The sequence below is a fragment of the Eretmochelys imbricata genome, chromosome 2 (genome assembly GCF_965152235.1).
Source record: "Eretmochelys imbricata isolate rEreImb1 chromosome 2, rEreImb1.hap1, whole genome shotgun sequence".
NCBI lineage: Eukaryota > Metazoa > Chordata > Testudines > Cheloniidae > Eretmochelys > Eretmochelys imbricata.
The window spans coordinates 220,905,101-220,930,367 of NC_135573.1; the positions used below are offsets into that span (position 1 = coordinate 220,905,101).

Below are 25,267 nucleotides of genomic sequence, written 5' to 3' on the forward strand. Positions count from 1 at the left end.
ATTCAAGCTATTTGCTCTAGATCACTGGAGTATATAACAGTTCATTTTAAAAAAAACTGATAAAATAAAATAAGGAAAAATAGACTATTTCAGTAGTGAAATTAAAACTTCCATATTGTCCTATTCCCTAGAGCATCCACCAACCTTATTAGAGAAGGTAATGGTGGGAAAGGAGAGTGTAAGGATTACCACTGTCTCTGAGCTCCTTTCTGCAACTAGAAAGCAATTCTGAACATGGAACATTTCTTAAATGTAAATCCAATCAGTGTTTGAATACTAACACACAGGAATTTCAAAGTAGAATTGTTTCCAGGTGTAGGAAATGGTGATTTGTCTGCTAGTGCTGTTTTTATAAAGCATTTTGGTCACTGTTTGACTTTGGGGATATCTTATTATGTTGGGAACGCCCAGTGCTCTTGTCTTTTCCATTCCAGTCATAACAGGTTACATTTTTGCAATAACACAGAAAATGGAACTGCAATTTTCAATTATTTTTTAGGGGTTGTTTTCTAACATACCGCTGGGATTACCTAGTGGTATCTGACATTGGCTTCACTCTACACATATCTACTGTCCACGTATCTATCTGGTTATAAGATTTACTGTAGTGAAATGGTAGTCTAATTTTTTTTTACTCTTCTCATTGTCCCAACCCCTCCCCTTGCAGAAAGCTCCAGGTGATGTTTCTCGCCCTATTCTCATCCAGATAGCAGAATCGGCCTACAGGTTTGCCCTGGGTTCAATTGCTGGAGGTTAGTCATGGATAAGTGCAAGAATTTGCATCTTTCTGTCTTTCTTTCTCCTGTTTAAGTGTAGGAAGATAAAGCCTTGCCTATCTTTCTTTTTGAGCCATAACTATGAGAGAGAATTAGAGCAGGGGGAACCTGTTGTATAATTTCTTCTGTACTGGCAAGTGATCCGAGATTTACAGGTGGTTTTTCTGCCTGGCTTGTCACCAGACTGGTTTCATAAGAGACAGGCTAATGATGAGGAAGGGCTGTGATATGCACTTTTAATTAAAATGGACTGTGACACCCCTTTACTGAACCAGCTTATATTGTAGATGAAAAAGACACAAGTGATTATTGAGATATAAGCATAGAATGTGTTTAAAAAAAAATAAAACGGATGCAGAAAAACACTTTCCCACACATCAAATTTTATTTGCAGCTGTTGGAGCTACTGCAGTGTATCCAATTGATCTGGTGAAAACTCGAATGCAAAACCAGCGCTCTACCGGGTCATTTGTGGGAGAACTTATGTACAAAAACAGCTTTGATTGCTTTAAGAAAGTGCTGCGTTATGAAGGCTTCTTTGGACTGTACAGAGGTCAGTTTCCAAATGTCATATATAATATATAATAAACTAAAAAAAATTTTCTGCCAACCTGAATTCCTCAGTCTCTGTTGTTGGGGCTTGAATAAAAAGGGAAAAAACTAATATTCTGGGCCTGGTTTATGCTTGTGTCGTCTAAATGTCTTTGATCAGACTTGTTGCTCCTAATATTAAGTCACAACTCTCTTCTAGGTCAGGGGTCTGTGAACTTTTTCATAGTACAAAGCACATCTTAATTGAGAAATTATCTTGGGGGCCTCTTCCTCTCTTCATTCACAATGTCGTGGACCACGTCCCCTCCCATCTGCAATTGTATAGCACTGCTGTGGCAACTACAGCAATTGCTGACAGGGAAAACTTAGCATTAGAAAAGCTTTGATGTCCTTTTGCAGTCTTTAGTATGATGAGCATCTTGTAATTTTTGACAAAAGTTAATCAAACCATCTACTTCTGCTCTTCATTTTATTGTACCCTCCCGTCTGTTAAGTTTCTTTTGGCTGAAAACAAGAAGGAAAGTCAATACCATGTGAACAGCTAGCTCTTCTTGGACCATCAGCATGTGCTTCACTGATCACATGTTGTCCACGGAATAGAGTTGGTCATCTTTTATGTACACCAGCCCCTGTTATCTTGCCAGCCATGGCTCCAATTCAGAATCCAAGAGACTGCTGGGTTCAAGTATTGACACAAAAAGAAAAAACATCAACAATATTACTTCAGGTTATGGATAGGTTGTCACAGATAATCATAAACTGATACACGTGACTGCAGTTTTTCCAGTGGTGGCACACAGGTAAAGTAAATTACTCTTCTTCTGGAATCAGACATATTAAGTACACTACCAGAGGTAGTTTATGCTCCTCTGACACACATCAGTGAAGATTCGACTTTCATTTCCTATTTTGCCCTCATACAAACCTGGATTGAAGCTGATTTTGGATATCTTTTTAGAGTAAGCATACGAGATACTGTAGTGACTGAACATAATTTCTGAAAACAACTCTTGTTTTTGGTCTGACTTCCCGTAAGAAATTCAACCTGAGGCACAAATGAAGCATAGACAATTTCAGTCCAGCAGATTACAGTTTGACAAAGTTATGAGCAACAGAAAACAGAGTTATAATACAAAGTGTTAGACAACCGTAATAATAGTTTACAGTGGTGATGTAGACTTGAGGAAGAGCTTTGTGCAGCTTGAAACCTTGTACCTTCTTCCAACAGAAGTTGGTCCAATAAATACCAATAAAAACCTACCTTGTCTCAACCTTAATAATAGGTGTTGCTACACACTCTCCCTGTAACGCAGTGCTCCCTGAGGCATGCCCCCCTAAGGGGTGTGAAGGAACTTTCGGGGAGGGGGGTGCGACGGGGCCTGGGACAACACCCATGGGGTGGCAGGGAGGGAGTGCCATCCAGTTGCAGCTCCATCCCCAGCCATGGTTCCGCCCGCCCTCATTTCCTCTCCATCCGAAGGCCAGCTCTGCCTCTAGCCCCAGCTCCTCCCCCACCCCCAGTTCTGCCCCCGCTCCACCTCAGCCCATGCTCCTCTGCTGAGGAATCCTGGGCTGTGCAGTAATGGAAGGGGGGCACGGACAGATTCATTACTTGTGTGCAGTGGGAGCACAGCAGGAAAAGTTTGGGCACCACCGCTGTAATGTGTGCTTTTTATTATTGGATGTTGGTTGACTAATTCCTCTATAGATACAGATTATGTAGATTAAACACAATGGATATTTAATGACTAGGTAGCTAAATGTGCTATGAGTTTTTTGATCAAGCCTAGTAATTTAGTAAAGAATGGTGACAGATATTTTCTTCTTGCTAGGGGTTTCTAGCAACCAAAACCTTAGAAAATGCCCAACTATTAGATGAAAAATATAATTTAATTTCCTAGTGTACAGCTGCTTTACCTGTGTTTCCGAAATAGCAAATTGGTGCCATCAGGATGCCATGAGAATTCCATTATATCTTCTTCTGACAAATTGTATAAACCGCTCTAACACAGAGAGAATTTCAAATTGGGGAAATCAGACATGTCCTGCATAAAGATAAACTCCTTTTGCTCATCACGTTGTTTGTACATTGTCCTGTGTTGCTCCTTTTGCCAGTTTTCAGGCAAGTAATACTGGGTTTATGAGCTTCCTCGACCATAGCCCATCATCTCTGTTATCTTGAAGTAGATTCTGAATTGGTGAATTTGCAATCAGTTTGACAGTGTTAATGCCCTAAACACAGGATTATGATCTCATTTCAGGCTTAAACAGGAGAAGAAACTGGATTATTTTGAACAACACAGTCATTGTAGAGGCAATTTGCTGGCAAAGTAAACTGCATTTTGTACAGATGCTTTGTTTGAAGTTTGCCATGGTGTAACTTCCCTTTTTAAAGATGAATATAGATGGAATTTATTAAAGAATTTGGAACTCCCTCTAGCTACTTGCAATGGCTGTTGGGCTGCTACCTGATTGCCAGGTGTATGACAAAAGTACACTGGGAAAATTTGGCAGCTGAGGGGAGGTTGAAGAGGTTCCAGTTAGGTTTGGATGCTGAGGGGGGATGACAAGAATTTGAGGGACGAATTTACAGATTAGTACATTCACCTGCTATATAGCACTATACTTAAGTTGACAGAAAAACTTCCCATGAAGTGTCCCACTGTTGTTATTATGGGTGCCACGTGTGCCTTAATGGGTGGTTGTTTTTTAAGTAAATGTGGGTAGGGTCTTTCCATGATTGGAGGACCATTTAACTGTAACACTGTTATGTTGCCCACTAAAATCGTTCTGTTCACCCATACTATATGTGCTACTTTAACCTTCAGTATTTAAGGTTAAAGTAGCACATATGTCCCACTGTTCAATAACTGAGGCTCTTTATGATAATATGCAGCGCTCAGAGCCATGTTTGTTAGCAGTGGAAACTTCAGTAATCTGAAGAACTCTGTTAACAGTGCAATTATTCAGAATTGAGATAGTTGGGCATTAGATACTCTGTGCACTGCAGTGTCAGACAAGTGAGCAGGTCTTCCAGACCCTACTTTGGATATTTTTTAAACAGATCACATTTTTCCATTCTCTGGAGCGAACAGAGATTTTTTTTATTTCCACTCCAATTTTTAAAAGAGCAGAAATACCATATCTTAAACCACCAATCTCAGATAAGGATAAATTACACCATCTTGTGGATGTAAAGAGAGCATTAAATTTTCTTTAGAGAGAGTTCAGTTCTCAGGGTAATTGGGATGGTGTCACTTGGAAGGCACCTACATGACAGTGATTATGGGCACAATATAAACACTGGTACATACTTTTTGTAACTTTCTAAGGTGCCAATGTGGAAATACCCCTTCTACTGAGGTGAGGGGAGAGACCTGGGATCTTTGACCAAATGATAGGGACTTTATTTTTCTCTCAATTCCAAAGATGACCCCTCCAGTGCCACAATACCCCCCAACACCTCATGATCTATAGACTTTAATCATGCCTTTTGGTCACCATATGAATTTACATGTGTCTCATACTACTAATGAAATGGGATCTCTGTGATAGAAACTTCATTTTCTGGAAACTTGCAATTGGGTACCAATTTATGGAGTGGTAGTACTCCCATATTGTCTGTTTTCCTGTGTAAATCATGTAAGAGGAAAGTTTGCCGTGTTCAATTACCAACTCTGCATTGTGTGTCATTGGGGTTTCAAGCATTTTTCATAGATTGAGCAACAAGTCGTCCCACTTACTCACTGTTTGTGTGGTATAGTTAGCTGATACTAAAAAAATAAAAATAAAGCATGGTGTGAAACCAAGATCTGATCATCCACAGAAACCTATAATATATTTTTGATTAATAAGACCTGTCTCCCCCACTACTGAAATGAAGCAGAAACAGTTTATAGTGCTGATTTGATATATACTGATTTGAAATTTTTTTCTCTGATTCCATAAGCTCTTAATTTAATTTGTAATACTACTTTTTTTTACCATATCCATCTTTGCCTTCTTTCAGAGCCCTAGTATAATGTGAGGTCAGAAACCTAATATATGCATAGATTATATGGGGAAACTACTATTAAGTAGCATTTCTCTTTATTATATATAATAGTTTATAGGTGGCACACACAGCAACACGTCTAATTAAAATTGCCTAAAGTATTCTCATACTATGAAGGGTTTTGGTTTTTTTAGATGTTTTATAATTTTCACTTTTTGGGTTGAAACTTCCTCTCTCAGGTAAATTTTTGTGGAAAGCTTGAGTGAAAACAATTCAGTTGGGTTTTTTGAGTGCAGAAGAAGGCAGATGGGAAGAAATGACTTTTGCCAGGATAAACACATTTTTGCTATTTTTTTTTTTAGTACCTTTACTACCTTGAACAATTGGGGTAGAAAAAATATGGCAAAGTGACCGTTCCCAAATCTGTCCAGTAAAAATCAGTTCAATTTGTCCCAATTATAAGGCTTCCAAAAATTGGACACTGAATATATACAATTTCTTTAAATTAACGATCTCCCAATATTTTGTCACTGCACGTCTATCAGAGTCAATGGGAATTTTTCTCTTGATTTCGTTGGGCTTGAGATGGAGTGTGTGAAGTGTGCATGCACTGTCGTTATATCCAGGAAAGGCCCAGGTGTACTCTGTTTATGCTGATGTAAATTCAGATTTACTTTATATTTATAAAGTGATGATTGCAAATAGAATTAGGTCCAAAATAAGACATGGATTGTTAGAATTCAGTCTTATTCAGTATGTGTCCCTGCCTCATTCATTGTGCACAACTGGCTGAATGAGGCGGGGTCCTGTGGAAAAAGTAGTCATTCATTACATGATCACACATTGTCAGAGTGTATTTGCAAAGAACACAGAGTTAAGGTTGCACATGCAACTAGAACTAATTGAAAATATTCAAAATTTAAAATTCTTCAGCCAAATGTGGACAATTTGCCTTCACAAAATTTTCCCATTTTTTTGGCTAGCTGTACATGCATTTGCACCATTGGAATTTTCTTTTGTTTGACTGTTGAACAATGTAATTGTAATGCTGTTTTAACATAATTGTTTTGTGTGGAGACATGTACGTGTGTGTGCTTGTTATGATGCACATAATTAATAAATACCCGACTATTTCTTGACATGCAGAATATAGTTTGACTGCTTCTGAAACAGCAAGCCAAACGATACTGTTCTCAGGAAATGTCAATAGCAACCAGAAAAGCTGGAGGGTTGGAGCAAGACAGAAAAAAAAAAAAATCTCTGAGTCAGATTAATGTATTTTTCATCCTATTTGTCATCCAAACATCCAGTTTGGTGGCAAAAAAGCCCTTTGGCAAGCAGGCTCCTTAGACATAGAACTATAGTTGTAGCCTCTTCACCCAAACATGAGAATTGCAAATGTTAGATTTAGTGTAATTTACCCAGAAGTACTGTGTACATTACTGAAATACTTCAGGCCTGCTCCTGCAACTCTTGCTCGCAGGGTTACTTCTCACGTATGTAAATAGTGCTGTAAATCACACTCCCTTTTCACTGTGCACAGTGCTGCACTTGAAATCCCCATATCCCTTCTGTAAGGTTTTGTAACTTCTTTAGATCATTGCAGCTGAACTTTTACAAAAATAGATTGTTCACTTTAATTCAACAAAGCTGTGCTGACTAGAGACTCTCAGTTCCAACTGTATAGTGCAGCTCAGTTAAGAGAAATCAGAAATTCCACATACTGGTATCTAAATAATATAACTTCCAGTGTCTAAGCTTTGGAGAATTAGCGCTCTAGACAAGTGCTCGACTTAAGAATGCAGTTGTACATGTTTGGCTGTTTTGCATTACTTTCTTTCATATCCCCTTAGGTCATTCCACCTTATCCTATTGTTTCATGCCAGCAAAATGCTTTATTCTCTTGATTTCTGAAATGCAGATAACTTGTTTCACACTGCCGAACTACCTTAACTTTTGTCTGAAGAAATAACAGAACAAATTTTGATGTGTAGAGAAGAATACAGTATTATTTTGGTAAACCTGCCTTGGTATATAAATTTCTTAAATCACTAATATTAGTTTAAGTGCAAAGTAACGAAAATATGGATAGGAAGTTGCTTTGACTTCATGTGGCAATAAGAAGTTTGTTCTTGAAATGGAATGTTTAAGTACTCATTAAATGTAATAGCAGAAAATTGCCTAAAAAATTGCCATCGTTTCTGTGTGGTGATCTTTGCATATAGCCGTTGATTTGTTTAGCTAATACTAAGTTATTTAATACATTTAAGCTCTCTTTGTGTGTTTACAGGTCTTTTACCACAATTATTGGGAGTAGCCCCAGAGAAGGCCATAAAACTTACTGTAAGTCTGAAAGTGGGGGTTCTAGCCTTTAGCCATCATTTGTATGTCTGAATTTCCAATGAGGAGACGTAGAGTTTTTGTGCTTTAGTGTGTTAGAATATATTCCATGTTTTTTGTTAGATGAGGTTTTACTTCCAAAGGGTATGGCAATTGCTCAGATCTCAACCATGGGCACTGGAAGTGGTGTACAAGCAGCATACTTGTATTTCTGAAAAGGGGCTGATTAAACCTATCATTTGGGGGCTTGATTCAAAATGTACAAAGTCTCCCTAACCCACTAGTTTTACTCTTCTGTTTGTTTTGAAGTAGCCCAGGCCTTGATTTTGTTTCTTCTCACAAAGGAATAAGATTTTTTTTCCCCCACAGCAGTTGTTTAATTCCTAGATTAATATAAAAGAATGCTGGCAACAATGGAACTCTGATATGAAAGGAACCTGTTTGCATGTATTCCTATTATGTACATTACTTGCTCTTTAGCTCACGTAATTTTAGATTTTCTGAATATTTTGAAGGCATTAAAGAATTTCTCATTATAAACTAATCATAATGCATTGTTTATACACAAAAGCCAGTGATAATGTTTCTTTTTCATTAAGCTAACATTGCTATAAGATGTATTGTATCTTGAAATCCAATTTTAAATCAGCTTTCAGTTACCATTTTGGAGACTCTTATGGAAACTTATGATTATTTCATATATCTTTAAAATAATATGTTGATTTGAAAGAACAGTACTACAGTCAGCTTTACAATATTTCATATATTACATAAGATTTTATTTAATATCTATGACTGGCACCTTGATAGATGTAACATCTGGATTTATTTGCATTTTTAATTGCACTAAATTTGTAATTACTGTGTGCTTCTCACTCCTTATTTACCAGCTTTCATAAATCCTTGTTTTTAAGGTTAATGATTTTGTGAGAGACAAATTTATGAACAAAGATCGTTCTGTCCCACTGGCAGCAGAAATTCTTGCTGGCGGTTGTGTAAGTATCTTCTTTACATTTCCTACTTTTGGGAGAGATTAAAATATACTATATAAGATTAAATTTTGTGGACTAAGGTTTCTGTTTAACCACAGATCCAGTACAAGGACAGAATCTACTAGAGCAACTCAATTCTTTCCTAGATAGTCCCATTCTTGATGTGGAAGGGTAAACATTTGTATGCTTCTTGCCTTTTAACTAATTTGTGTAATTCTTCACATCTTAGAATTGTTTCCTTAATAAAGGCACGTTGGCTGCAGCTTATGTCCTAAATAGGATTCATGCTAACCTTTCCAGAAGTTAATAATTAGTGCATTATTTCATTGTGGCACCCACTGCAATGTCACTTTTTTCCTGATGTTATATCGCGCCCACTAATTTTCACTTTTTGCAGTGATACTGGCTTTGTAAATGGCAAACACTACTCATGCTTCCTTGCGTTCATAGGAGACGTAGGCTGTGTAATGTTAACTACTGCATAATGCATTCCTGAATGTAGGCTGTATTTAAAACCCACCATAGTTTAGAAGACTGTTTTTCTTGCACAGAATAATATCTTATGCAGAATGAGATACAGGTTATTCATTATTTTACACTTTAGTTCTATCTAGTCATACTATATCTCACTTTATCTGGTGTATTGATTTTGTTCAAGCGAATATAAATACTTTAAGTAAAATGAACTCTTGTTCAAAGACTAGTGCACTTTAAAGATAAAGAACACTGTTTATTTAAACTAGCTTTGATCACTGGGGCAGAGCAGTGCTGGTATATTTTCAATCTAACTTAGTTTCTGCTGTCATAAGACAAATGAGGTCACATTTTAAAGCAGTTTCTATCTGTGCTGAAAATTATGTTGAACAACTTAAAAACAAATAATTCTATCTTAACATCAGTAGTGCAGAGATTCATGCTGTATGTGCTTGCAAAGAGCACATTATGATTATCGGAGCCTCAGGGTGCAGTTGTTTGAATGTAGTACAGACTGAGAAGTCCCGGCTTTCTGTAATTCTCATGGGATGAGGCAGGATTTGGCTGCTGTCTGACTACTGCTTCTGTTTGATCACTGACCTGTCGTAGACTGCCAGGTAGGATCCCCTTGTTCTGTAACTTTAGGAGCGTTCAAAAAAAAAAAAAAAAAAAAAAGAATGTGGGCCTTTAAAGACCCAAATAAAAGCGCACACTGACTGAAGGGAAAATGCAATAAAGTACTTGTGGATACAGAAATGTTTCCCCCTCCCATTTAGAACATTTTTAGTTGTGTGCATATGTCATATAGAATTCAGTGCATCTTTTCAACATGAAAATGCACTAAATTAGCCTGATTTGTTTTATTGGCAGATCTGAATTTTTTTATATAGTGCAGGTAACACTAGTTCTTTCACTGTAACCTATCATTTATGAGACTGCTGCAGCAAGCCTTTTTCAATAGTTCATTGTAAACTAAGGATCTGCTTTAAGAGGAAGATTGCTTGGGACCTATTTTAAATGTGCTGTAAATGTTGGATTATCCCAGTTGGTATTTGAAATATAAAGTTAATTGAGATTCTGCATAAAGTTCTGGTAGGAGATGTGGTGGCAGAGTGGCTTGAGTTTTCTTTAATTCAAGTGTTTCACTTAAGGATACAGTTTAGTGCCAGGTAGATAGGTTGTGACTTGTATTATCTTCCTGCAGGTGGTCTCATTTTTTTGTATTTGTGCATCCCCTTCAAATTTACAGCACAGATTGTCTTTAGAAGTGATGCTAGTTGTTGGCTTCAATGGGAGCAGAGAGTTCTTTGGAAAAGTCCACCCTTGTCTTTTACGTCTACTTAAAACATTGATAATCCCCCATGTGGGAGGCAAGTAGACAGTGGTATATAGCGTGTCAAGACTCTGTTACAGCTTATTTTTAATCATTATCCTACAGAAGTTTACAGGATTCCAAGAATATCAGAATTGATCCTAAATTAGAGCAGCCAATTAAGATGAATTTTGTAGGGGAAAGCTGTCAGACCAGCTTTCCACTCCGCATGCTCAGATCTCAGCTACAAATGGGTGATAAATTTTACATTTAAAAATATTGGTCACCTTCTCTGATCTCCTAGGTCTGAAATATTTGATTAAGCAGGAACGTCTACACTTTTTCATGTAATAAACTTGGGTATTTATTTTTTATTCCAGCTCTGAGCACAGTGGGAGGACCAAGCAGCTCTGTAGATATATTTGTCTCTTTGGTAATACAAAGGGCTTTCAAGGGTTCAGTATCACATGAGCAGTTCCACTCTGCTGTTCGCCCAACCATTGCTAGGCGTTGACTTTTAAGTCCCTGGGGAGCTCACCTTGCATCATAATTACTGAGAATTAGTACACATGGCTGACTTTTGCACTTGTAACCAAAGCTGCTTGTTTCATTGAACAAGCCTTTTTCTGTTTTGTAAACTGTTTTCTCCCCTGCAAAAAAATGCAGAAAGATCTTTGCTTCATGACCTCATGGTATTTAGTTCAGCTAACAGCCTGTTTCATAGCTTTTATTATGTGAAGATGAAAGTGGTAGTTTGTCTAAAATTAAAAGAAAATAAAAAAAATTCCTAGAACACAATTAAAAGAGAACTGTAACCTTTATAGATTATTTTGATACAGTGGTTTAAGGAGAGTTGAAGTGTAAATCACTCTGTTGAATCAGAAGTGCTAAATTTTGCTTCCTCACTTATAAGGAATTTTATTATTATAAGATCAAACTGTTGCCATTATTTATTATGATTTATTAATATATATTTAATGCAGTAATTTTCCTGGTGCTTCTCAGCCATGAAGAGATATGGTCCTTACCTATTTGGTACTCCTAACTTCATTTGTGGTTTTTGAGAATTCTTTGTAGTCCCTTACACTATTATAATAGTACAAATCTTCATTTCCAAGATGTAGTAAAGTGTCCAGTGATACGGTGGGCCTGGAATTCAGATCTTCTAAAGACTTATGCAGAAAATATAGGTTAATTTCCTCAACTTTAAAAATGCAAAAACATGTTACATGAAATTGTCCTAATATTATGGCTACCTGCCAGGAGACCATAATAAAAGGGTGAGTTTATGGCTAGGTGCAGGGTGACAGAGGCTGAGCTCCTTTTGTAGTAGTCATATGCTTAAGGCTTCCAAAAGAAAACATTTTTCTTCCCAACTTTCAAGTTATTTCACATTGGTAACTGTTCCAGTGAAAGCTACTGGCGTCTGAGGCCATCCTGCTTTAATGATACATACCACAGTATTGACTGAAAGGAAAAGGGGGACCAACAAAATGTAGAAAGCCAATTTTATTTTGAAAAATGGTTATTCATATTGCACATAGCCACTTAGGGCTGTTACTGGTTAAGACATTAAGTAATTTTTTTGATACAGTAACACGAATCATTGTCTCATTTGGATCACAATCACAGAGTAAAAACTCCAGTTGCATTGTGATTTAAAGTAAGACTGACTTTTTTAAGAAGACGTCTGTGTCATAAAACGTTGAGATGAATATTCTGCTTGCTTGCATAAATATTAGTTTTCTTTGTAAATGAAGTGGTGGCAAAATGAGTAACTTGTGTTAATTCTGGAAGTAGGAGCAGACATTTAAGTTGCTGAAAATAAAATATATATAAAAAATACAAACAGTTGGTCACTGGATTGTTAGCAAGAGTAGGAAAAATAAGCAGTATGACTTAGAATAAATGTCTATACAAAATCTCTAAACTACTTTCATTTACTGATATAAACACCCATATAAATCAGTAGCCTGAAACTTTGTAAGAAACAATTACAAAGCAAAATGTTGTTCTTCCCTTAATGTGCAAGTACATACAGTGTTTCCCAACACAGCATCTGTGTCTCCTCACTATTAGCTGATTTTAAATCATGTAGCACAGTACGATTCCAGCTCCCGTACAGACTTGTTTTTATTTAAGTTGTTGAGATAGATTTAGCTATATATTTCTAGAGGTTTTATGTTTATAGTAATAAAGCTGAGACATACTAGACCTGCATGGATAATCCCAACTCTCCCATGGAACATAAAAATTAGAAGTTATAGAATTTTAGGGTTTGCTTAACTAGAAAGTGTGCAAAATTCTTGTCAACAATAGTGTATGAAAGGTAAATGCACTAACATTCCATGGAAGTTGTGATAAATAATCAATCCCACTGCAAATTCTTAATACTGTTACTTACAACGTTGCTTTTGTTTTTGAAGGTAATAAAGGTCAGTCTAGTGGTGTCCTGTGAGTTGTGTTCTCTCTCTAGCATATTGTAATCAAGGCACAGAGCTAGAGAATTACAACTGCCAGAACCTTCTTGGATGTCTTGCCTGCAAGAATCCAGAAACTCTTACAAGATTGTAGACTAAAGGAAACTGGAGGTGCCATTTCTGTTTTCCGTGTGCAGAAACTTACAACTGATAAATTTATTATATTTGGCTGAGAAATCTAGGTTATGGATAAAAAGAAACTCAGAGCTGTATGCCAGGAAAAAAAATGTGTGTGTCAGAGAGAAAATAGAACAGCCTCATTCTTCTTAATGCTAAAAGTTCTCATAAGTGTATTAAGGTTGTTAGAGAAATAATGGTGTTCTTTATGATTGCTGATATTAACTTTGAAAGGAAACTGAGTACACTTTTTTGAACTCTTTAACAGATTAACTCTAAGAGGTCTATTCTCCCATCGATACATGCATATAACTTCCATTAGTGTCAATGGGAGTTGCACATGCATATAAAAACCCAAGATTCACTTTTCTGGTTTAAGGAGGAACTCGGGAAGATCCAACTTTATTTTCATTGCCAATTGAAATTAAAGCTGCCTATTTATTAACTTGCTTAAAAATCCCTTAATTTACATTTAGCTGTTAAGTGTATGGCCTTCTTCTATGACTTATTGTGTATGAATACATTTTAACTATATATTTAAAACATTAACCTCTGGTACATATATCTAGATCTAGACTCCAATTTAATTTGAGAGGTACTATTTGGTAAAGCCAGATGTGCTTTAAAACCGTTACATTTGAATTGTTTCCAATTAATTGTTCATCCAACCTTAGTTTTAGGTGTTGTGTTGAAGAGTGGTGGCAGTATAAAGTAACATAATATTCTATCCAGGTAATTGTAGCAGAAAGTCCTCTTATAAGGGAGGGAGAGACTGTGGTATATATTTATCCATCTACCCTTCAGACTAGATGAGGAATTCCAAGCCACCTTTCCTTGTAGTTTTGGATTTTTCTCCCACCAGTTCACTGAATCTTTCACCCACCCTTATTTGTTTAAAATTACTTTCTTAAAGTATATAGGGCATGTTCATGTACACACACAAAATACCTGTTCCAAGTGATGATTTCTCTGCAGTATATATACTCTTATTTTAGGCTTGTTCATTTAATGTATATTTTACAGATCATAAAACAATCGGGGGGAGTGGCAGCATGGTTTTAAAGTTAGATTTTCCAAAACCTAAAGCATACAATCTTTTTGGACTATAAAATCCAATTTTTTCATTGAATGTGCTTAATGTTCTGCACATTTTAAATATTTAAAACATTGTTTTACTACTATATTGTGAAAGTTTATTGTATTGACATGATATTTTATAACCCCAAAAATATAATTTGTTTTAAATTACCTTTATCTGCATTGCACTTTCCAATCCTCCTTTTAAAGGAAGCTGAAATTTTTAGTGTTAACCAGTACAGGTCCAAAAACCTAAAATCTTAAATCCAAATCAGGAATTCAGATCCAATTATCTAATAGAAACGGGAAGATACTTATAATGTGATAATACCAAGAAATAATGGATTATAGTTTTAATACAGCTACCATGCCTTAAGGCATGGAAGGTCTGTAAATCATTAAATGATACCACTAGTAGTCAAAATAGACAAAAGTACAGCAGGCAGAGCCAGATGTTAACATATTTGACAGGGCTGTAACTTAATTGCTTTTATAACACCAATCAAGTAGGCTCCACTTCGATTTCTTGGCTAGCCTTCTGAAGAACAGTTTTACCTGTAAAGTGGAAAATAGCAAATCTACTGTTTTTCCATTGCAGAACTGGTCAGAGCTTTGTAAATAAACCACCGTTTTCTGTTTAGCCGTGTTGTTAAAAAATGAGGGTGAAGACATCTCAGCAACTTGTATCTATTTGACTCAGAAATTATTCAAGCAGGACTAACTTCAATTCTGTTTATGGATTGTTTAATGTGAATGTCTGAGGGAGCATGTTCCCCAGTTTTTGCTACATATGGACACTGAGGAAGCTTTAAGTGTTTGAGATTGCAGCGTGGCAACTTTGCCGTATAGACTATCCAAACTAAAAACCTTTAACCAGAATTGGAATAACTACCCCTCAAAGGAGCGACAGACTGGGAAAATGCGACCTGTCATTATGAGTCTGGCTCCTTTGCTGGGCTTATCAATGTCCAGTCATAAGCAGAGTGAGCCAAGTGGTGGTGATCACAGGTGTATTGCACATTTTCAGTGGCAAATGTACATGTACTGCATACAATGCCCATTGCCGGAGAATGCTATCCACACCCCTCTATAGATAGCACAACCAGGAAGAGGGTGAGCAGTAGTTGGTGAAAGAGTAGAGCTCTCCACCTTCCTACCAGTCAGGAGATACGTGGATCACCCTTCTCAGCAACTGGGAAGGGACAAAGAAGTCAAGTCAAGAGCTGACTGTTCTGGGTATCTCCCCTAGAGCTGGTTGAAAAATAGAAAAAGAACTTTATGAAAAAAAGCGAAGCAACTTCCATTTTACATTATTTGAAATGGCTCCTTCTTCCCCCCTCCAAAATTAACTCCTCTTTTTAGCCAAAACTTTATCAAAATGGTTATCAAGACTTTTCATCTACTGAGCTTCTGGATTTTCAATAATCAGTTTACTGAAAAATCTTGCTTTTCAGTAAATGAAATATTTTGATAAAAATGTAGATTAAAATGTGAAAAATTAGTGGAATTTTTAAAAAAATCATTAAATCTTTCATTTTTAAAAAGACACTTTTCAAATAATAAACTTTTTGTCTGAAATTTTTGAACAAGCTGTTCTCACCAAAATACTTCCCCTCAAGTGCTCCTATGAAAATGTGTCTTGAAGTCTATCTGGCCTCCTAGCTGGTTGGCACAATTTTCAAGCGTGGGTTTCAGTAATCTGGGACAGAGCTGACTTCTCCAGAACCCTGTAGATAGGAAAGGAGATGCCCAGTGTAAGGGCATGTATAGCGATCCTCTTTTAATTTTTTTGGTATTTGTGAAACAGGACTTTTGAAGAGACTAAGGTTGTTTTAAGACCCTGGACTGGGATTCGGTACATCTTAGGTTGAGTGTCTGGTTTTGTCTGCGTTACCGTGGGAAAATCACATAATCTGTTGCCCATATATGAAATGCTTCTTCCTTTCTCTCTTTGTGTATCTTGTCTATTTAGTTTCTTATCTTCCTCAGGGAAGGGATCTTCTTTACTATGTGTTTGTACAAGGTACGGATGGGATATATATATATGCAGTGTGTGTGTGTGTATATATGTGTGTGTATGTATATATAAATAAAAACAATGGTTGCCATTAAAAAGGCAGTACTGATTCTCATTTACTGCATTATTTCTCCATCCTTATAATAGGAAATTACTACTATACCCTAGGCAACACTGTGCAATAACTATTGAGAAATTTTGACATATTTCTTATAGCTACCAGCATAGGACCCCTCTGATAGGCCATACTAGTTACAAAATAATATTTTGATCCAGAGTGATTTAAGCTCTGTATTTTGGTAGTGCCTGAAGGCCACAACCATTGTGTGGAGCAACATAATAAATGACAGTCCCTGCACCAAAGAGCTTTATGTCTAAAACCAAGACAGGAGAATGGAACACATGAGCAGTCCAGGGTGGAGGTTGAGGAAGGGGGTAACAAATAACTATAATATGATGTGCACAATTGTTAGCTGGTCCATAGTAGTGATCACAACTCTCCACAAGCTTTGGTTGTACTTTCCTGCATGCATTACAGAAGAGGTGAGTTTTGAGGAGGCACTTGAAGGAGGAAAAAGTGACAATAGATATCCAGCCAGCTGTAAAGTGTAAGCAATCTCCAAATACCCTTTGCTGAGAGTAGAGTGTAAAAGAGATCATGGGTTGGAGATGATGGAGGTCAGAGCAGTTAAAATTACATTTCACAATTACTGAAAAAATCTGTGGAAGGAGAAATCTTCATTTGGGCAAGGGGTCATTTAAATTCACACCACGTACAAATCCACAGAACTTGCTTCCTGAAGTTAAGCTTGAATTTACACTTGATCTTTTCAACGAGTTCCTAACAATTTCCACTTGTGAAGAAGGGTCTCAGTTAGTCCATAGGTGTAAAAAACTCCAGTTACACTAAGACATGAAGTTCCCATTCTTTTTAATGTGGCGGTGATGAAATCCTACTTATGATTGTAAAATACTTACAGCACAGCTAGGTGACTTTTGACCTAAGTAGTCAAGTATAAAACAGACAAGTTACTTCTTACATTGATGTGTAGTTAAAGTGGTGTGTATTGAGTTAATATTTTTTCCATGGGGTGGAACCCCATTTTCTTGTAAACAAAAGAAAAATACATAGACTTTTTCCACTCTTCCTTTTCCACCCAGAGAAGCAGAGTGAAATTAGGAGAAGGGGTATGATAGATGCATCTAGACTGCTGTACAAGGCTATACTGCCATTTAGAGGTGGTCTGATAATGTCATAAACTCCAAGATCAGAGTAGTGTCACTTATGGGGAACTGTAAAGAGGAAAACATTAACTTACATTTTTTTAAAAGTGCAATTTTGTTTATATTGTGTCCATATATGAAGGCACGTTAATAATTTTATAGTCATCATGGTTTGTACAGTTGTGTGTTATGTATAATTCTTGGATGATGGACATATTCAACTTTTAGTCTCATGCCCTCCATCAAATAGAGAGTATAAACATTAATATATTATCATTAAAAACCACTCAAATTGTAAGTTTAAGTGATGCTTTAAAAACAATAAAAATAAGTTATGTCTTTACATCAGTTGTTGGATCATTGCAGTACAGTGTAGTTTGCAGAACCTGCAAAGGATTTGCTATACAGCACTTTGAGGTGAATTCCCACACATTGGTCACACTCCTCTAAGGATGACATTACTACTGTGGCTGCAGATTTTCTTCTGTTTATCTGAAGTAGGACATAAATGGCAGGATTGATTTTTGGGCTGATTTATGTTATAGTAGCATCCTTATGGGTTAATGAATGAGATTTAAAATATGATTTTGAAAGGAGGAGAATTTCAACCCAGCAATTGGATGCAGCGAGGTTGAGCCCATCCATGGTTTGTATTGACACAATTATAACTCAGCCTATGGAAGGCTTGTCTTCATTAGTTGTGAAGGAATTTTTAACCTAAGAATGTTAGGATCTGTGAAAAGGAATGTGTTTAACTTTTTTAACTAAAGCATTTGTACTTTTAAATAGTAGTTTAGATGAAGTAGAAAGAAATTCAGAAATCCTGCGAAATGTAAATTTTTAACTCTAAATGAAGAAAAAATGGGTGTTATCAGGTATAGTTAAAAGGTAAAACGTATATTAAACTGTTAATAAAATTTACCCAGAAGGGATCATGTTGTATAGTGCTCATAGAGGGGAGACAATTAAGCTTAAGTATTTTGGATTTAATAGCTTTTAATTCTTTGATAGTTTGACTAAGCATATTGTTTACAAAGTCTGCCTTTTTTGTGCAGGCTCCAGCAATATTAAAATAATTTTCTACTGCAAAGATTACAAAAAATGGATTTAAAGCCCCTGACCATTTTTAAAAGAAAAATGACAGGAAGATATTTTACATGAGGTTTTTGTCTCAGTGAGTTCCGTAAATAGACAATACCAGCAACTAAGGCGTACTGGAGAAAACAGATGAAAGTGGCTAGTCTTGTTTCACCTGGTGTGGATAAAGAGAGGCAGATACACTTGTGATTACAGCTACTGGACTGGGTTCTGTTCCTGGCTCTGCCACAGAATTGGTTTGTGACTTTGAGTGTCTAACTTAATCTCTGTTTCAAATTCCCCATTAGTAAAATGAGGATAATGATACTTACCTGATAGGTGTGTGGAAGTGTGAAAGGGAAAAGAGGATTTGTGTGCAGTTATTTTGGTTTGGTTAAGAGACAGAGCAAGAAACAGGCCAACCTTAACCCTAATAACGAGATTTGTAGAAAGGGGGTTTGTGCAAGGCGGATGGGAAAACTACAAGGGACCTTGCTTTAAGATAAGAATGGAATGCAATGTTGACTAAGATAATGGGAAGAAAAATGTATAAACAGGACACAGCTATATGTAACGAAAGGGTATACATATTGCTTTATATTGTTTGTACTTTGAAGATTTGCCTAAGGAGAGACACACTGTCCAATTGCTGTCTTTCCTGCAATTGCATGAATAAATTGTCTGACTTGTTGCAAATAACCTAAGAGTGAAGACTGAGTTTTCTTCCACAGGTGTGTTGTAAGGAAATGGTCTTTAATGTTTGTGAGGCTTTCATACGGTAGAAAGGCCCGTCAATACTAAACAAGTAGAGAATGGTTTAATTAGGAATTATTCTGGCCTTCTACACATTAGCCCTTTCCCCCTAAAATTTCCCACCATTGGTGTTAAGATAGAGTAGATACCAACGTTCCGGGCTAGTTGAACACCACACCGGTGTATGGCAGTGCTACCGCTGGAGGTGTATCAGTGCGAGCTGGTGTTCATACAGCCTTGGAATTTTAGCTGGTGAAGAAGGGGTGTGGTGGAAAAAATGTACGCAAACGTATCTTGAACCTTTTAGTCAAGTACAGTCTAGCTCATAACTGTGAATTACTAATGGTTGGACTTTTGCAGCGAGGTACAGCTGCTATGTCTTTGGTCAAATCAGTGTGCAAGGTAAGCTCAACAAATGACAAAAGTTGTAAGATGTTTTAGGGGTTCTAGTTAACCTCTCTAAGAGTATTTTCTTGGTCTTGCCACTTGAAGCTGTTTCTACAGAATAGTCTTCCTTTTCTTAAAATCTTCTATATGGGCAGGATAAACAAGTAATCACCATTTAGCTTTTGGGTCCTCAGTAATACTTTGCTCTTCTAATATCACTTTCTGTCTGTAGACCCCAGAGGGTGTCTCTACATGGCAATTTAAACATCTGCGACTGGCCTGTGTCAGCTGACTCGGACTCGTGAGCCTCAGGCTGGGGGACTGTAAAATTGCACTGTGGACATTTGGACTCAGGCTTGAGCCTGGGCTGTGGGGGCTTCCTCTCTCACGAAGTCCCAGAGCTCAGGCTCCAGCCCAAGCTCAAACGTCTACAGTAGCTAAAATGGACCAGCTGCAGGTGTTTCATTGCGGTGTAGACATACCGTGAGTGCTTTACAAATGTAAGCAAATTAAACCTCCCAATATGAGGAAGCTAAGTGGTAGAATCCCCATTTTGCAGATTGGAAATTGATTCAATGGAAGGGTAAGTGCCCAGAGTCACTAACACTTAATTCTGTATATGTCGTAAGTGGCCATGCAACTCTGAGACTTGAACTACAAGACACAGCTTTGTCATATATATATATATATATATATTATTTCAGAAAGACACATCTGCTTTATACATATCTTTCATTGTTCCTCAGAACTGAATCTGTATCCTTGCTCTGGCATTCAGATTTACATTTTCAGCATTTTTTTCAGTTTTATAAATTGAACTTCCATTTTGTCGTCGTCTTTTGGATTTTGATATTTGGTTTCCTGTTAGTGAAAATAAAAGAAATATGTGTACATTCAGTCAGGACACAGTGAACTGCAAGGAAATTAAGTCTGGAGAAAAATGTGCAGAAAAAATAGTTTATTTTCCACTAATGTAAATCTGTTCATATAGGTGGAATGAAGTTTATCTGATCTTCAGAAAAGGGTTGAGAAGTCTGAATTTTAGTTATAGGATACTGTGCTAGGACAAATCTTTTACCTTTTTAAAAAAAATCTTTGTTCTACAAGAACAAATGTCTTTAAAACTAAAGTATAGAAAAATTACATAAGATTGTGCCAAGGACTGAAGATTTATGTAAAGCAGGAGCACTGACTTATAGCTAACTCTGGAAACCAAGTGGTGAAAAGAAAAGGGGTAAGGCTTAAAATAATGTTTTTTCAGAGGAGGTCTGTGATGATGTATATTCACAAATGAATATAACACATTACATTTAGGATTTTTCTCTTCCTCAAACGGAAAAATGTCTAATTGCATGTAGGAATACTTAGCATGTATTGTGCCTCATGAAGTGAAGCTTATGTAAAATAGCTTTTTATTTATGAGTCACCATAAAGGCTTTCCAAGAATTTTGTTTCCTGATTTTTTGGGAGGTGTGTGGATCGGGAGGAAACTGTGATTGCAGCAAACTGGCTGTTTTATCACTAATATTTTGTTTGAAGAGTATTTCTCATTAAAATACAGAATTGAGGTCAGAGTGCATGCTGAAAAATTTCTGATTTCTGTTGTCAACAAGAATAGCAGTTTTATGCGTATCAGTATGCTGGTTTGGTAGAGGCAGCTAAATTATGCCAATTTGAAAGTCAAAACCAATTGAGCTGCACAAGAGCATGCTTTTTATGGTCAAAATAGGAAACATTAGGGATATTTTGGAGGTTATGTAAAAACTTTAATTTGTAACCACACAATATAAGTGCAGTCTAAGCGGGAGGCAAGAATAGTTGCGTATGCCATTTGCTGTTTCTTTGGTGTATTAGATAAATAGCGTTACAGCACACTTTTTATTGGAAGATGGTTAATGTGTGCCATTATTAATTTTAAAAACCTGCAGCCTCTTCTCCGCTCCCCCCGAACAGGTGCCCATAGTGCTTCAGATATGCTACTCTTTCATTTATGGCTACTTTGATTTTGCTATTTCATTCTAAAATATGATTTTTTTTTTTTTGCATTAGTTTTTGCTTTTCATGCAAATGTGGTAGCATACCTGGTACGGAAGCAGGATACAATACTTTTGTTGTATAAGCAAATTGATATGTGTTGGAAAAACTGTCCTCAGAACTTTGGATTGGGGTTTGAATGAATAATATTGCTTCTACTTAATTTAATGTAATACTTTTTTGTAATTTTGATGCAGGAATGAATCTTTAACCAGATCTGTCAATATAGTCAAAGTGAAAAGGCTGCATGCTGCAGTAGTTATCCTGAGTAAGATTAACTTTAACAGAACTAGTTCAGACTCTAAAATACTTGTCCATTTTAAAGACCATTACAAGTAGTTTAAATCCATTTGTAAGATTTAAAAAGAATATATAAACCCAGTTTACAAAGAGAGATTTTTTTATTAATAAACTTCTTGCAGTGCTGCAAAATAACTAATGTTTTGCAACAAAATAATGATCCTGTGTACAGATTCCTGAAGACGGACTAAAATGACATTTGATGATGATCAAATTTTGGAGTTTCGTAACTTCTAAAAAGCATAGGAAATTCACTGCTCTAAATTCATATGTTCTCTAGTGTTCTCTGAACGAGTGCCAGAATTGTGAGAGAGATCCTGCCAGACCCTGCTTTTCAGTAGCATGTTTAAGTACTGGCAGGCAGATCTCAGTTTCTTTACTTAGTTATTAATTCTTCCTTTTCATTTTATTACTTGCTTTACAACGTTCTTGGCTTGTTGGTATTGTGAAAATTGATGTTGCTGAATGTTTTCTTCTAACAGCAACTGAGCTAGTGTCTGTACTGTGGTACAACTGAGCTAGTCTGATTGATGTACTGCAATGTTACTAATATATCTCTCTCCTTCTCCGTTCCCTCATCCTCCACATTGAGTGGGGGTAGATGTTTGACCTTGTGGATTATAATGCATTAACTAATTACTACTAAAAATCCATAATTTGTAATGGCTTAGCTGTCTGTACCAGGAATGAAACTTCTTTCTCTTGAATGTTGCAAGATCTTCAGCACTCACAGTTTAATGTGTTCGCATGTTCATCTTTCCCCTTCCCCTTTTACTTTCAGGCTGGAGGTTCGCAAGTGATCTTCACAAATCCACTAGAAATTGTCAAGATCCGATTGCAGGTGGCTGGCGAAATTACCACTGGTCCACGAGTTAGTGCCCTCACTGTATTACGGGACCTAGGCTTTTTTGGCCTCTACAAGGTAACTTTTTATTAAATGTGAATTGAAATCCAATTCTTAAGAGCCTCTGTAAACAAGAGACATTAATTTAAGTAGATTAATTCCATCATGCTTAGGAAGGTTGATGTACAAATATGATCAGTATAGGACTCATCTTTGATTCTTTACTGCTGCATGAGATGGCTACATCCTTATTCTTTACTTAACAAAAAGATTATATGAAATACTGTAGCAATAATGTTTACTTGTAGGCATAGTCCTAGATTTCTCTCCCCCCCGCCACATGCGCACACAGACACACAGGGGAGGGGTAGGGGTAGAGATATGGCAATAAAAAGCATGGAATGTTGTGGCCCTCTAGTGTTCCCTGCATATACCTAAACAGAAAGGCTGTGGAAAAATATATGCATTCCAATCATAGCTAGTCTTTATCTAATGTTGTGCGTTTAGAATTATTGAAACATTGTGAATGTAGAATTATTCAAAACTATCTGGCCAGATCGTCTGCTAGCTTAAATCGGTATAGCTCCTTTGACTAGAGTGCACTGCTTTACTTCATGCATCTAAGGATCTAACCTAATGTCCTACCCAAGCTATAATAAAAATTAACTGTTTTCCAGAGTGTAAATGACTTGATTTTAAATCCACTCTTGAGGTGTTAAAACGTAGAGACACGTTTTTTTTGGAGTTGTGGTTTTGATCTGCTGCTATGTTTCACATACCAGTTTATCCAGATATTATAATTAATTTTAGTGATAAGCATTTAAGTGCCATATAAAACTAGTGCAGAAATACAGCCAACAGAACCAAAGAGGCTGGCATAAGGGCTAACCCCATAGTTTTCTGGCAAGTTTTCCCTGCCAGATTAATGGACCAGTTAGTAGAAAGGATAGGGATGGGATTGTTTATTTTTATGAGTGGGCACAGAGAGCCGTGCATTGTAGCCATTACCCATGTGAGCAATCCACACTCAAGTGGGTAATCTAGTTCTCCTCAGTTTATGCAAATAAGGGCAGCCAGGTTGGAGCTTGTTGTAGATAAGCATGGAAGGATAGGACATCTCGTTGTTCATAACGTTAAAAGTCATGTCTTAAGTTTAACCGCAGGACAGAAAGTAATGGCTATATTCTAGTAGTTTTCAAACTTTTTTTTCCATTCCGCAGTGTACTGTGTAGAGAAGCAGGATAGACCACCTTCCTACTGTACATCCCTAATCCAGTGTTTGGTGGCGTAAAGCAATATTTGTCTGTATTTTTTGTAGTGATGTAGTTTTAAACTAAAACAAAGGACAGCATGAACACCATCTGAGTACTGAAAAAAAAAGTGCCACCAAATTTGTGTGTCATTTCCATTTGTAGTCATACAGTTCTTAAATTGTTCTGTTAACATCACAATGGAGAAATTGGCATATGTGAGCATACGTGGATGATCTATGTGTGTTTTGGCCTGGAGAGCAGTACAGACATCTGAATAGGACTTAATGGGGAATAGTTTTTCCCTCTAAATTGACTTGCTAATTTTTTGGCCATCTTACTGTAGCTGATCCTATTGTATACCCGTCCAATAGATGACATTATGGTGTTGCTTGGGGCCAACATTACAACTGAAAACGTGGCTGTGTTAAGCATTCCACATCCCTAAGGCTATACAGGCTTAGAGGACAGGTAGTGAACTCTACATATTCTAGTTGAAATGAATTAGAATTATGATTAGAAAGAATGCCAAATTACTTGATTAGAGTAGACTGTATAAATAACTTTTCTGAGCAGCCGGTACTAGTTGCATGCAACTGGTTGTATTTTTTTTATTTTAAACAGCATTATCATCACAGGTCGTTGTCACTTAATTTTCATATCTTGGTGTAGAAGCTTTGGAAATATTTGTTTGCTAGGCACAGGACTTTTTGTTAACGGTTTATAATGATGATTTCCAAATGTAGTTTTGCTTCTGAACATGTACCAAGTTGAATCACAGATTATGCCGTTGCTGTGCTAAATATTCACTTAAGAGACCAGCTTTTAACCACACTGTGAAAGCCAGAGAAGCCTATTTTTTGTCTCTGATTTTGTCCTTTTATACGTATGTGGAATTCAGTGCCCATGAAACCTTGACAGTCCTGGCCATCAAAATAACACTTCGCCAAGGAACATATACAGTATACACAATGCAGTAAAGCTATTCCAAACTCCTGCACCAGTCTTCCTCACCCCGACCTGGAGAGGCTTTGGGGTGAAAGTAGTATTCTTCTGAATTTTCTTAGACAGCACAGATGAAACTGGAGTGAGATCAGTAACTCACTTGACATAAACCACCAGTCAACCATCAGAAACTACTGCCCCAAAGTATCTACCAATCTGGAGTGAATTTTAACCAGTGACTTGAACTGAAAGACACTATGCTTTTTTTTTAAAGCTATCTAGTTCAATTAGCAAACTATTAAATTAAGTAAATACTGCAGTT

The 25,267-nt window shown here is 36.8% G+C and overlaps 1 protein-coding gene across 3 annotated transcripts in view; it reads left to right on the forward strand.

Annotated features, from left to right (window-relative positions):
- The window catches only part of SLC25A13 (solute carrier family 25 member 13), a 127,575-nt gene that overhangs the window by 87,027 nt on the left and 15,281 nt on the right, over window positions 1-25,267 (forward strand). For all 3 annotated transcript variants that reach the window (XM_077808070.1, XM_077808072.1, XM_077808071.1), the window contains 5 exons: window positions 668-752; window positions 1,171-1,329; window positions 7,613-7,665; window positions 8,577-8,657; window positions 22,688-22,828. In XM_077808070.1, coding sequence (XP_077664196.1) covers window positions 668-752; window positions 1,171-1,329; window positions 7,613-7,665; window positions 8,577-8,657; window positions 22,688-22,828 — 519 coding nt within the window. The remainder of the gene's footprint in view (window positions 1-667; window positions 753-1,170; window positions 1,330-7,612; window positions 7,666-8,576; window positions 8,658-22,687; window positions 22,829-25,267) is intronic.